We start from the raw sequence: 15,351 nt of genomic DNA on the forward strand, positions 1-15,351 counted from the left end.
TTCTGTGACTTTATTGTTGTGACTATTTTTCCTTTGTGACTTTTTTTCTGTGTCTTTTTTTCCTAGCGAAACCTGACTTTTTCTTGGGGTTTTTCTGTGAGTTTTTTTTTTTCGTTCACTGATTTTTTCGGTATTGCTTTGATACTAATATAGTTTTATGTTTTACATAGACCTAATATTTTTTAAAAATATCTCTAAATGTTTGTTACAGCTTATTTGATTATTTTGAGTGTAAAGAGCATGGTTTTGTTTTACAGCTTTACACACAAACAAATTAAATGTTGGGGTAGCAAATACGTTTCACGGTTTGAAGCAACATGAAAAAAAATCAATATTACTTTATAGCTTATATATTAATCGATGTTTTCAATTCATGCTTCTCTTAGGTGTATACCCAGTGCTTCATTAACCCGATGCAATGGTATTGTTTTTAAAAACATAAACACCGTCCTCTTAACTGTACTTTATACATGCAGAATACGAGTCGTATGTACAAATATATAAGCAATTATTAAATGTTAAATGTTAAATTCAGCATGTTGTCGTCCACGTAAAAACAAAAAAGCCCCCCCCCCCCCCCACACACAATAACTCCACACATGTCCGCAAAAATAGATTTTTTTTCAGACAATCACACTCCCCTTCCTTGGGGATGTCATAAATGTATGATTCCTAAAGATAAAATAGTTGGAACTGTTGTGTTTCTTTGAGATACGTTTGGCTCTACAGGGATAGATATTAAAAGAAATATTATCCCACAACAACATTCAAATGTTCAATTAGTTTCACCGATATTTTGTCTAATCGATATCTGTTAAAAACGATCTGATGTTAGATTGACCTGACCAACATTAATTTAAAGAATAAAATGAGATCTCACCACGTCTGCACAGTTCAGTCGATAATTGAATGTAGGATTAGTGGGATGAAAGATTAAAATATATATTTTGGTAATCATTAAAATACACCTTAGCATTATACTAACCAACAAGCTCACATTACACTAATCTTCGACCCCAAATTACACTAACCTTTACCCTAACATTACACTAACCCTAACATTACACTAACCTTAAACCTAACATTACACTAACCTTAACCCTAACATTACACTAACCTTAACCCTAACATTACACTAACCTTAACCCTAACATTACAATAACCTTCACCCCCACATTACACTAACCTTAACCCTAACATTAAACTAACCCTCATTATAAAATTACACTAACCTTGAACCTCACATCATAGAAATTAAAACTTGCTTACTGCAGCAACTCTAAAATTCAGGGTCAGTTACTGTTAAAATATAATATACATTCTTGGGCAAGAAACTGGTCAAAAAATTAAAAGTATCTTTACCATCGGCCAAAGTTGAATCTAATCAAGCACATTTCTTAAAAAGATTTGTCCAATCAAAATTAATGTTCGACAATGGACTCTTCCCAAATTGTGTATTAGTTAATTTGTGATATGCGGTATCATTTTAGGATAAGTAATACAATTCATGTTTTTCTTTGGTTAGAGTTTGGGATAGGGATACGATTACTGACATCAGTTTCATGATCACTTTTCTTACAACAATGGAAAACCGTTCTCAACTTTCGACCGTGTACCCGTCAATATGTGTCAGGGTAGTTTTGGTAGTCTTCTTTCTTCTTCTTCTTCGTTCTTAATTATTAGTGTTGAAGGGGATCGAGATTTATCTGCCAGTGGGTTTGAACTCGAGACTTTGTTCGAATTATCAACCATGAGCTTTTTGCCGACTCGACCACGCCTCCAACACAATTAAGCGTTACGTGTCAACTGGTTATGCGCCATTGAGGCCATTGATTCCGATTTCAGACTGCTTTTCTTTTTGGATTTGCTTCCATAGCCTTTGTCCAACCAAGAACAATCTACAAGGCAGCAGTTAACTTTGGAGTTGTCTCTCCTAGAAGAGTGTCCCCAGCTAACGAGCCTCATCTGCCCGAGGGTTCGAACTCGAGACTTTTCGGTTTAGCAACCATGAGCTTTACCGACTCGACCACGCCGAGTAAAGGTTGGTGGTGGCCCACCGATGGCAGCTGTGGATTTACAAACTTGAATGGAATCCGGGGAAGTAACGGTTTCGTTATGGGTATCTACTGGTACGTGTTCACTCGTGCCCATGACTCCCTCGATTCTGTTGAGATGAAACTCCGAAAACCAAATCCCTAGTCATCATTATGGCTCCCAGGTCAATTAACCACCTGGTCATATATCACCCGCACTTTAACACTCGCTACTAACCCTCTGGACAAGAAACCCCAAATACTGTTTTAATTAAGGACAAATTAGATTTTATCGAGGGAACATCTTAGTAACTTTTATTGTCTATATCTTAACATTTTCTAATTTCTACCTGCACTTTAACACTCGCTACTAACCCTCTGGACAAGAAACCCCAAATACTGTTTTAATTAAGGACAAATTAAATTTTATCGAGGGAACATCTTAGTAACTTTTATTGTCTATATCTTAACATTTTCTAATTTCTACCTGCACTTTAAAACTCGCTACTAACGCTCTGGACAAGAAACCCCAAATACTGTTTTAATTAAGGACAAATTAAATTTTAACGAGGGAACATCTTAGTAATTAAATTGTCTATATCTTAACACTTTCTTATTTCTATCTAGAAGAAAACTATAGTCAGGAAGTTAACAACAACAACTTCAATAGAACACTTCTTAATGTAAAGTAGTAAAAGTCAAAGGCTGCAACACTGGGCAATATAATGTTTTACAACAGAAAATATGTTTACGTTAGATTTTTTATACATCTTCATTCAGAGCATGTGGGGTCATATGTGGGGTCATGTGTGGGGTCATGTGTGGGGTTATGTCAGTAGTCATATGTGGGGTCATGTGTGGGGTTATATCAGGGGTCATGTGTGGGGTCATGTGTGGGGTCATGTGTGGGGTTATAAGCCCAGGTCGGCATTGATCGGACAACCATTTTTTGACTTGAGACATCAATAAAACTGATCAGATAAATTAAAGTGTTTTGTTCTATTGTCTCTTAATAGGTTAGCTATAGGGCTGGTGCGTAGATCACCAACCAGTTCTACGGCTCAATAAAACCTGCATGAGCCATAGAACTGGTTAGCGACCTACTTACTAGCCCTATTGTGGCTCGTAGTGTCAGTCTCAGAGCTTCGACGGAGGTCTAAACACACACCCGTCTCATATTATTCACGATCGGATTTTGTCAATGAGGACAATGGAACTATTGAGAAGTGTTCAGTGAATGTGTATATGAAACTCTTGGTGCTCGTTAATGTAAAAAAAAAAGTTATGAACCCCTGCTCTTGTAGAGTGTAGTTGGCAAAAGGGAAAAGCTTATTTGGTTCACTTTTGGTCGTGTCTTTAAAACAATTTCGATACTAGTATATTACAGCAAAAATATATATATATATGAATATGATTCTTATCGATATTTTTTAGTATTTTAGCACATCTTTTCAGCATTCGTAAATGCCTACCCCCACATATTTTTCAACTCTCCAATATTTTCTTTCTTAAAAACATATCCCCCTGTTAATCCTTTGTCTGTGTATGTCATTTTTATTAAGAATCACTTAAGTTGCAGGGCCTGGGTTTTCTTTTATTTTCAAGTCGAACTAATTTGTAAGAAAGATGACGTAAAAGTATAAACGGTGTTACATCAACAGATGAACGGTACCACTAACAATCAAGCATTAACATTACCATCAACAAAAGACATCTACATTATCATCGATATTTTAACACTTACACTCCAGTTAACATCTGTTCAGTAAAGAAACTCTTTATCGGCCCAGATATTTAAGGACTAAAATAATTTAATAAAGAGACAATTATTTACTGTGTTTTTATTGCGTATTGTTTATTGTTGTATATTTTTCTTTTTAACTAATTATTTTTTGGTTTGCCCTTAAAGTGTGTTGTTCGGTTTAAGTTGCCTTTTATTTGAATAAATTACTGTATATTTCAAGTGAAGTCACTATAAGTCCCTGTATTTTTCTGGAAAATTATTTTTTGTTTCGCCTTAAATAAAGTGACATCAATAAGTCCGATTAATTTTAAATTTTTTTAGAAAAATTAATATATTTGAGCTGAACTTTTATAACTAAAGGGGTATTTCTACAAATGAATATATCAACAAATTAATTGTCGTCTTGAAATACATTTATGTACAACATTTGGGGAAAATAGAACATTTTTCTCTACATAGATGCGTATTATTCAGTTCTATACATAGTGCAGATGCTCTCATCTAACAGAACAGACACATAAGCATAAATATGCAAATGTGTAAACAAACTCGATTTCAAGTATATTTGCATATATATATATATATATATATATATATATATATATATATATATATATATATATATATATATATATATATATATATATATATATATATATATATATATATGAATATGTATGGGATAGAGTGATTAGAAGTGTGATGAGGGAGAAGTAGGACAACTCATTATTTCCGTGATTTTGGACCAACATTTCAACGTATCCGCATAAAATATGATGCTATAGGAACAGAGAAGTGCTCAAAAAATAATATGGTATCTTCCCAATCCTTTGGACAGGGTAACATATCTTTGATCCCTACTGTCCTTTTGTTAGGGTATGTCCTCATGAGTGATTGGGAAAGTATGGGATCGTTCTAGACTCACAGAAAAGACATTTTTTTTTGTTAAGGGGTAAAATCGTTGTCCTACCTCCCACCTTCCTCCACTATAATTATGTAACTACGTATAACATACCCGGTCTTGATCACAACAGTTTTGTTGTCACGTCGAATCACGTGAACCGTTTGATAAGGGTCAATCTGAAGGTCATTGTTTATCTCAAGGCTGTAGATGTTGTCCTTGACCTGTAAGTTGGGAGGGGAGAGAACTAAGATAAAGTAATCTGGTGCGTGACCTAATTTTTTTTTAACCGTCGTCATGGTAATGATGGCCGCCGAAAACACTGATACTGAGTTTCCAATTTTTAGAAATATTTCACGGTCATTTCAACAACACATACATTATAATCATTATTTTTGCGTTTCATTCAACGAGATCGATCTAGTTTTATCAATGGACGATTAGTGTTAGATGTCAATTTGCCTTTTGTAAAAAAAAAAAAATGGCCAAACAGCTGAGTTTATGAGGTTATAAAAACTTAAATTACTGTATTAAATACTATTTTGGCAACTCTCACGCTTACTAATTTCATTAATTTAAAACTCATCTGGGTATATATATATATATATATACATATATATATATATATATATATATATATATATATATATATATATATATATATATATATATATATATATGTATATATCTATCTATATCTATCTATATCTATATCTATATCTATATCTATATATATATATATATATATATATATATATATATATATATATATATATATATATATATATATATATAAACTTGACCGAGGTGACAGCCAATTAAAGCAGATAAAAAAAAGAAACAAAGAAAGTGCTGTAAGATGGGAGACTACTAACATAGTGCAGAGGACACAAAACGAAATATTACTTGAGTGATTTCCCCTTAGCAAATGCACTACTATTTTGTACGGTAATAAACAGAAAGAAAAAATACAAAATGGACAACAGGAAATCTTTATCGAGAGAACAAAATAATCAGAAAAGCTATCACTCAATATTTCTTGCAGCTAGGAAGGCTAGAATGGCATTTTTAATTGCACTAAATTTGATCTCTAACCCTAACCCTAACGCTTGTCGTAATACTAACCCTAACTATAACCCGATCCCTAAACTAACCCTAATCGTAATCTATTCCTAACCCTAGACCTGATCCAAAACCTAACGCTAACACTAACCTTTGATATTTTGCTATTATTCTAAACTTTGCGTATATGTTATTAGGTATTCTATTGAATGACTAGGAAATGTATGAAATTTTGATGTATTTCATACTATGATCCATTTGGAGGCATTGGATTGACTTCAGTATGAAAAATTCTACTTGAATTAAACACCTATTTGTGATTGAAATTCTGTGACACCATATTTGTTCCGATAGCTGAATAAACCTAACTTACCGCATTTCTTTTGTGCCTTGTTTTTGTATTTTGACCCCTATTCTCCACTGTTTCTTTTGTTGTTGTTTCGTTTCTTTTACCCGCGGTTTCCGTTCCTTCTTCTTTTTCAAGATCGGCGAATATCGACGCGAGTAATTTAGAATTGTCTCCCTGTATAATCTTAGAAAACAGGTAACCTCCCTTGTCATCTACAAACAGCTGACTCAGAATTTTTGCAACTTGCTGATCGTAGAGTGAACTATAATCTCCAAACAGTTCGTCGCCAGTGAGCTTCTCGTACCAACGCTGATTGATGCTGGTATTTCCTGAAAGCTCCATCATTGAGGAATTTATTTTCTTGTGATGCAAGAAGTCTTTGAGATTTGTGTTTGGTGATGTGTGAGACTCCTCCCAGTGCCGGCCCATGTCTCGGAGAACGTCCCATGGGACCTCCACGGCACGCCCAAGCGGGTCCCGACTTCGCTTGACCCGTCTCACTTTGTAGCGAGGAGACGAGGCCTTGCGGGCAGCGGCCTTCAACAGGTCTTCGGCCGGAGGGGGCTTGACATTTGGGTTAAGGCGGACCTCCACGGCCGTCAGCGGCCCGCCGGTCAGCGTCACTTCCGGTAATAGAAGGGTCAAGGTTGAATCAGTCACATCCAGGAGTCTGGAAAAAAAAAAACAGCGCAAGTCGAGTTAGCCATATGCGTTGATAGAAAGTATTTCTTTACTTTCTCCTTTATTGTTTTTTATACATTTGTTATTTATAAATATATTTTTTTTTATTCAAACGTCTTTTTTTTTAAAATTAGGATTAATGGAATTTAATTTAATTTAATTAGAGAAAATGTCTTTGAGATACGAGCGATTCGACCTACGAGCAACATTACGGAACTAACTACACTCGTATCTCGAGGTACGAACCCCTGCGAATGCATGATCGAACGGTAAAACGCACTACTACCAGTGGCGTAGCGAGGTCGGGTGTCACCCGGTGCGGCACTTAATGGTGTCATCCCCCAGAGGCGTAGCGACCCTTCCCGGGGACAAACTTTCAAATTTTTGATTTGCACCCCCACCCTCAAACTTTCGATTTCCACCCCCCCCCCTCAAGTTTTTCTCTATATATTTTGCTATTTTTTTGCCTTGGTGTCATCCCCCCCCCCCCCTAAATAGTGTCACCCGGTGTGATCCGCACCCCCCCCCCCCCCTCTCGCTACGCCTCTGACTACTGCTAATCCGATTGTCTTGAGTTCCCGATCCCGTGACGAGCAATTAAGGGAAAGTGAAGGAGTACTGACCCTACTAACAATCAGAGTTTCTTCCAGGCATCTCTTCGGGGGGGGGGGGGGGGGGGGGGGGGGGCAAAAAAAAAAAGCCCCCCCCCCCCCGAAAATTTTTTTACCGCCCCCCCCCCCCCCTTGAACGAAATGAAATTTATATAATTTATATAGAAAATATATACTTTTAACAGTGTCCGCCCCCCCCCCCGAAGAAAGTTTACCGCCCCCCGAAAATTTCAAGTGCCCCCCCCCCCCCGGAGAAAAAAGTCTGGAAGAAACACTGCTAACAATTCATATGCCGAGGTCACAGATACGGCAGAACCATTTACTCTGTTTCCTGTCTAGAAAGTTCAGTATCGTATCGCGGTTTCTTCCGCTGGAATCGTTGTTAAGATGAAGGATTCCATTACATTAACACAATCAAAAACCGAGTTCGTGTTTTAGTTTAGTTTTCATAACTAAGTTTAGAGTCACTGTATCGATACAGGGGAAAAAGTTAGGGTAAAGAATATTAATTACAGATTAAATATTAATAGAATATTAACACAATGCGACTTTAGTCAGGTTTGAGCTTGTGTGCGACTTTATTTGGTATCAATGTGCAGTAACTACGTGTAGATCAAGGTTAAAATGCCGATTCTGGATAAAAATCCGTTTTCAAAGAAACCTTTCGGTTAAATTTGAAGTTAATGTAGTGATTCAGTTTTTATTTTCGGTTTAGAGAATAAGACAACTCTATCAACATAGCACCCGTTGTATTTCTCTCTCAACGGGCCATTTAACTAGTTAATAAAATATACGAAGTGACTACTCGGAAGAAGATTTTTCTCCCCAACGTCTCCACTTAGTCGGCAAAAGATAGCTCTGCGCATGTGCAGTGACCTATGGTTAGGGATAGGATTAGGGTTAGGGATAAGATTAGGGTTAGGGATAGGATTAGGTTTAGGAATAAGATTAGGGTTGGTGTTAGGGTTCTGCGGTTGTAAATACACGCATGCGCAGCACCATCGAAAACATCGCCGCGATGGCAAGTCGTAGTTTCTCTCCATTACGCATGCGCATCTTATTCCGGCTAGCATCGGCCTAAAATATAACCACAATCTTACCTAGGAAGTTCAGGTGTTGGCGGCACAGCATGCATTGTCCACATGACCTCAGACGCCGTCTGGTTGGGATTCGTCCCCACACCGGTCAAGGTGACAAGGTACGGCGTGCAAGGCAACAAATCGCACTGGGTGAACTCTGACCTGACAGCCGACAGCGCATGCGTCAACCCAGCGTCACGTGAGTCTTTTGACTTCCTCACATTCACCTGTAAGATGTATCACCACACATGTATGTATCAACACACGTGTATGTGTCACCATATATTTGTATGTCGCACCACACGTGTATGTATCACCACTTATGCATGTATCACCACTTATGCATGTATCACCACTTATGCATGTATCACCACTTATGTATGTATCACCACTTATGCATGTATCACCACTTATGCATGTATCACCACTTATGCATGTATCACCACACATGTATGTATAAACACACGTGCATGTATTGCATGTGTATAAATCACCACACCTATACGTATCACAACATATTCTGTATCACTACTTGTGTGCATGTATCACCACTTGTGTATAAATCACTACTTGTGTATGTATCAGCACATGTGTATGTATCACCACTTATGTATGTATCACCACTTATGTATGTATCACCACTTGTGTATGTATCACCACACGTTTATGTATCACCACTTGTGTATGTATCACCACATGTGTATGTATCACCACTTATGTATATATCTCCACTTACGTATGTATCACCACTTGTGTATGCATCACCACACGTGTATGTATCACCACACGTGTATGTATCACCACTTGCGTATGTATCACCACATGAGTATGTATCACCACTTATGTATGTATCACCACTTGTGTATATATCACCACATGTGTATGTATCACCACTTGTGTATGTATAACCACATGTGTATGTATCACCACTTGTGTATGTATAAACACACGTGTATGTATCACCACTTGTGCATGTATAACCACATGTGTATGTATCACCACTTGTGCATGTATCACCACCAGTATTCTCTTTAAGCTGTGCGGTTGCGCGGCCGCGCAGTAGTTTTGAACCTGCCTCACAGTCCTTTTGTAAAATACATATATCTTTGTATAAGACTTTTAGAACACCGCGCACACAAAATACAAGTTGTACACAAGCCTTTTCCCCTTAGAGGGAGTGTTGATCACCACTTGTTTATGTATCACGACTTATGTATGTATCACCACTTGTGCATGTATCCCCACTTGTGTATGTATCACCAAATATTATGTATCATCAAACATGTGCATGTATACTATTCGAGATAACATTTTACCATACTAAGGTAAAATGAAATAAAAGACCAACCGTCCAATGCTGAGGACAACCGACTACGTTTCAAGATAGCAATTGTACTCACAATGAACCCGGTGATGTTCTGCGAAGAAAACGACGTCCAAACGAAACCCAAACACGTTTCATTGGAGACAATCTGACTCACTCTACATGAACTCTCTGTAAGCGAAATTTTTAAAAATCTATCTTTAAATGTTAGAACGCTAGTGTTAGCTATTACTACCGTATTTATATTAAAAAGAAATTGATACGTTTAAGGGAGAGGGGGGGGGGTGTGCTTCCTTAAAACACAAACTTTGGACATGTCCGACCCTATCCAATAATGCGGTTATATAACAGTACCATAGTTCACGATTCCTAATATAAAACATTGCCCCCCCCCCCCAAATTTAACCACTTTCAAAAGCTATAACATATTTCAGAACTACAAAAAAATTGTTTTAAAAAAAAATATAAATGCATTTCGTGTTGCATTCTTGTCAAAAAAAATATCGCAGCATGTTATGGGTTGCTAACGATAATGTAAGCCCCTGGTGTAGACTAATATTTATTCAAAAACTGAAATGTTACGAAAAATACAAATGAAAAAAAAATATCGTTGTTTTCCAACCATAACACAAAATACACGATAAATCAAAACAATAAATCACACTACCACACCCTCCCTACACAACCTCTCCCATCCCCACCCCTCCCTCCATAACCCCTTACATCCCCACCCCTCCCAGCACACTCCCTCCCACCCCCACCCCTCCCTACACAACCCCTCCCATCCCCACCTCTCCCTCCATAACCCCTCCCACCCCCACCCCTCCCTACACAACCCCTCCCATCCCCACCCTTCCTCCATAACCCCTCCCATCCCCACCCCTCCCTACACAATCCCTCCCTCCCTACTTTTTCATACACAATCCTTCCTTTCCCCAACCCTCCCAGCACACTCCCTCCCGTCCCCAACCCTCCCAGCAGACTCCCTCCCATCCCCACCCCTCCCTACACAATCCCTCCCTCCCCACCTTTTCATACACAATCCTTCCTCTCCCCTCCCCTCCCTAAACAAACCCCTCCCATTTACCTGCTGATTCCCTTGCTTTGGTCCTAGCCGACATTCTAGCAAATATTTCCCCCTCGAATCGGTACCCCACGTGACCAACTAGCGTCCCTAGTTGTTTCGGTTCCTCGTTATTTTCGTGTACTGTTGATAAAAATAGACACGTTATATAGGGCTAAGATATAGACGTGTTATATAGGGCTAAGAAATAGACATCTTATATAGGGCTAAGAAATAGACATCTTATATAGGGCTAAGAAATAGACATGTTATATAGGGCTAAGAAATAGACATGTTATATAGGGCTAAGAAATAGACATGTTATATAGGGCTAAGAAATAGACATCTTATATAGGGCTAAGAAATAGACATGTTATATAGGGCTAAGAAATAGACATGTTATATAGGGCTAAGAAATAGACATATTATATAGGGCTAAGAAATAGACATCTTATATAGGGCTAAGAAATAGACATCTTATATAGGGTTAAGAAATAGACATGTTATATAGGGCTAAGAAATAGACATGTTATATAGGGCTAAGAAATAGACATCTTATATAGGGCTAAGAAATAGAGTTGTATAGGGCTAATCTTAGCTCTTAGGCGGTCAGTCTATCGAGGGTAAGACAGAACATTTGAGGGCACATAACATTTTAGGGCACATAATATTTTAGGGCACATAACACATTTTAAGGCACATAACATTATATAGTGCGTATAACATCACATAGAACACATAACATTTTAAGGCACATAAAGTTTTAGAGCACATAAAGGGCACATAACATCATATAGAGTATATAACATCATTCAGGACAAACAACATCATATAGAGCACATAACATTTTAGGTCACATAACATAATATAGGACTTGTATATAGGGCACATAACATCATATAGGGCATATAACATCATATAAGGTATATAGCGTCATATAGGGTATATAACACTATATAGGACACATTTAATTCACACGTGGCTAATAAAATTGTATAGGGCATATTAATACATACTACATAATTTAGAGGTAACGCCCTAATCAACACTAACCACACCCTACACCACACTGACCCCGCCCTACACAGCAGTGACCCTGCCCTACACAACACTGACCCCGCCCTATACAATACTAACCCCGCCCTACACAACACTGACCCCGCCCTACACAACACTGACCCCGCCCTACACAACTCTGACCCCGCCCTAGACAACACTAACCCCGCCCTACTCAACACTGACTCCCGCCCTACACAACACCGACCCCGCCCTACACAACACTGACCCCGCCCTAGACGACACTGACCCCGCCCTAGACAACACTAACCCTGCCCTACCCCACACTGACCCCGCCCTACTCAACACTGACCCCGTCCTACTCAACACAGACCCCGCCCTATACAATACTAACCACGCCTTACTAAACACTAACCCCGCCCTAGACAACACTAACCCCGCCCTACTCAACATTAACCCCGCCCTATACAATACTAACCACGCCCTACACAAACCTCTAATGACCTGATAAACGAGCACACAGGTCAACATGACCGATGTCAGCATGAACCCGAGGAAGACGTGGAAAAAAAACTTGGCGTCGATCTTCACGTAGTTGGCCATCTTGAGAGATCACACCAAATAGAACAAAGGGAGCTAATCACACACAGCTGGACACAAACACCAGCATCCGTCAACTCTGTAAGCAAAGGAAAACATACCGCCTTTACCCGCAACAACATTCATGTATACCCACTGTAAAGTTCAAAGGTTAGGGTTTAGTGGAGTTCTCATCTTCTGGAAATACAAAACCACCATCTTGTACTAGGGAGGATAATATCAAGTGAACAGATTTGAAAGGTCGGATAGAAAGCGTCTTATTTCATCGCTACTTATTTAAATATTGGGGTTAGACCAAGAGACATAGATGAAAGAATGGTCAGGACTAGAATTAGGGTTAGTGCTAAGGTTGGGCAGTGGCGTAGCCAGAAATTGGTCATGGGAGGGGTTCAAAATGTTTTCCATATGTATACAAGTATATATATATATATATATATATATATATATATATATATATATATATATATATATATATATATATATATATATATGTATATATAGTATACATAAGCTATATTTGTACGTAGTTGTGGGGGTCCATGGGAGGGGTTATAACCCCCCCCCCCCCCTAAAACCCCCTTGCCTACGCCACTGAGGTTGGGGAACAGCGTTAGAGACGACGGCGAAATCAATCTTGGCCTGGGGGTGCAAGACATTACCACCCTTCCGTCAATTACCTCCAGCAGACATAAGGAGCAATTACCCCCTCCCCCCGTCCAGTTAGGTAGAAGTTAGGGTTAGGGTTTGTGTTATTGTTAGTGTTAGATTTAGGGTTAGGGTTATTGAGTAGTTGCCCAGGGGGAATTGCCAGGACGGTAATGACTCCTAGGGTTGGTATCGTGTGGGTGGGAATGCCCAGGTGATAAAAATGACTCCGGGGGTTGACATAAGGGGGGGGGGGGGGTACATGGGGTAATTGACTTGAGGAGGTAATGTCCTAGACTCCTTTGCCTGACATCATTGTTAGAAGCAGAGGCGTAGCGAGGGGGTGCGGGGGTGCGGACCGCACCGGGTGACACCATTTAGGGGGGTGACACCAAGGCAAAAAATAGTAAAATATATAGAGAAAAACTTGAGAGGGGGTGCAAATCAAAAGTTTGAGGGGGGGGGGGGTGCAAATCGAAAATTTGAAATTTTGTCCCCGGGAAAGGTCGCTACACCTCTGGTGGGGGGGGGGGGGTGACACCATTAAGTGCCGCACCGGGTAACACCCGTCCTCGCTACGCCACTGGTTAGAAGTAGCGATTTATTTTTTTTATCCACATTTCTTTTGCTCGTCTGTCTCAAAGATGGGTTTTTTAAAGCCTGATAGGTGGTTAGGGTATGTGTTCGGTTAGGTTACTTGACGGGGACGGGGTAAGGGGTACGAGGTGGGGAGTTGATTAGGATTACGATGTGGAAAAGGTGGTTAAGAATATAGTCAGACATAAAAGTAATGGTCGCGATTCTAACAAAAAAAACAGCACTTAGTGCTATTAATTGCAAGGTATCTTTGAGGCATTTTCTTTTCTGCGATGGCGGGGGGGGGGGCACTTAAAGCTTCCGGGTGCACAATTTTTTGTCTATTTTTTTCCCGATGGGAGCAGTAGCGTAGCAAGGGGGGCGGGGGGACATATGTCCCCGGGCGCCGACCTTATGGGGCGCCAAAATGTGTTGGAAAAATAAATTGAAAGGTCGAGGGGGGCGCAAATCGAAAATTTGAGGGGGTGGGTGCAAATCGAAATCTGAGGGGGAGGGGTTGCAAATCGAAAGTTTGAGGGGGGTGCAAATCAAAATCTTGAGGGGGGTGCAAATCGAAAAGTTTGTCCCCGGGCGCCTGGAAGGGTCGCTTCGCCTCTGGATGGGGGTCGATAGACGTGGTCCGGGAGATAGTAGTAATACTGTCAGTTTCTTTCAGGTATGTTTAAACGTACGAACGAAGTAGATAAGTGTTCGACCTGTATCGCGGTTAGGCTTAGGTTAAATCTTGGATTTACCTTAACCTATACTAGCTAATGATATCCCCTGTAGAAAACCATAAGCGTGCTGATATTTATTATACTAGCTTTTACAAGTATAAGTAAAGTTCTCTTTTCGAACTTGGTGGCAGGTGAAGTAGAGTACACCTGTTTCTGTACCCTCGGCAGATGAAGGGATAATAGTGTGGTCAGCACTATGTCCAGCCATATTTATTTTCCCCAAAGAAAAGCAGGTACCCATTAGAGCTGGGTGGACTCAAGGACATGCTCTGACTCTAGCAGAGATGGGACCGAACTTGTGACTTTCAGGTTAGCAGTCGAACGCTTTACCATTCGACCATTTTATAGAAATTTAGATTTAGACATAGATCCTTTGCTGAGCTGCATTAGCATTTAGGCTTTAGAATCTATATAGACTAGGCTAGACCTAGTCTAGAACTAATCTGCAACTAACATTTTAATCCAACTTTAATATAACCCTAATTCTAAGAAAACATTCAGTAACCTGTAGATACAATTAAGCGTCAATGATTATAACTTACGTACTGTATTGAATGAACGTTTAAAAGTAATTCGATTAGATCTAGATCTAAACTCTATGTGCTATGCAGTTAAGGAAATATTTTGATCAAAGCGTAGCCATGACGTCACTCCCAGCATGCACTAGTGCTGATATTAAAAACTAGAACAGTTCACATCTATTTTAATGAAACAATTTTCAAAATGTCGAACTGGTAATTTTATTCTTAACATTTGAAGAGTTTTAATAGTGTTGTCAAAGGGGTTCTCTTTATCCGGGGCCCTGACTGAAATATATACTCGGGGCCCTGACTGAAATATATAACCGGGGCCCTGACTGAAATATATAACCGGGGCCCTGACTGAAATATATAACCGGGGCCCTGACTGAAATATATAACCGGGGCCCT

General features: G+C 39.3%; 1 protein-coding gene across 3 annotated transcripts in view; it reads right to left on the reverse strand.

The window, feature by feature from the left end:
- The window catches only part of LOC131942110 (uncharacterized), a 50,156-nt gene extending 35,078 nt beyond the window's left edge, over nt 1-15,078 (reverse strand). For 2 of the 3 annotated variants that reach the window (XR_009386710.1, XM_059301832.1), the window contains exons 1-7: nt 14,969-15,078; nt 12,359-12,543; nt 10,872-10,991; nt 9,861-9,955; nt 8,482-8,687; nt 6,114-6,759; nt 4,793-4,902 (exon numbers count right to left, since the gene is read on the reverse strand). Coding sequence is in view for 2 of the 3 variants with exons in the window: in XM_059301832.1 (XP_059157815.1) it covers nt 4,793-4,902; nt 6,114-6,759; nt 8,482-8,687; nt 9,861-9,955; nt 10,872-10,991; nt 12,359-12,467 (1,286 nt within the window). In the remaining variant the exon portion in view is untranslated. Of the gene's footprint in view, nt 1-4,792; nt 4,903-6,113; nt 6,760-8,481; nt 8,688-9,860; nt 9,956-10,871; nt 10,992-12,358; nt 12,544-14,964 lie in introns of all 3 variants that reach the window. The other variant, XM_059301833.1, reaches the window with a different exon arrangement.
- Nucleotides 15,079-15,351: the final 273 nt, after the last annotated feature.

Source organism: Physella acuta, unplaced genomic scaffold (assembly GCF_028476545.2).
Source record: "Physella acuta isolate Inbredline_101_S28 unplaced genomic scaffold, ASM2847654v3 ptg000388l, whole genome shotgun sequence".
Classification (NCBI taxonomy): Eukaryota; Metazoa; Mollusca; class Gastropoda; family Physidae; genus Physella; species Physella acuta.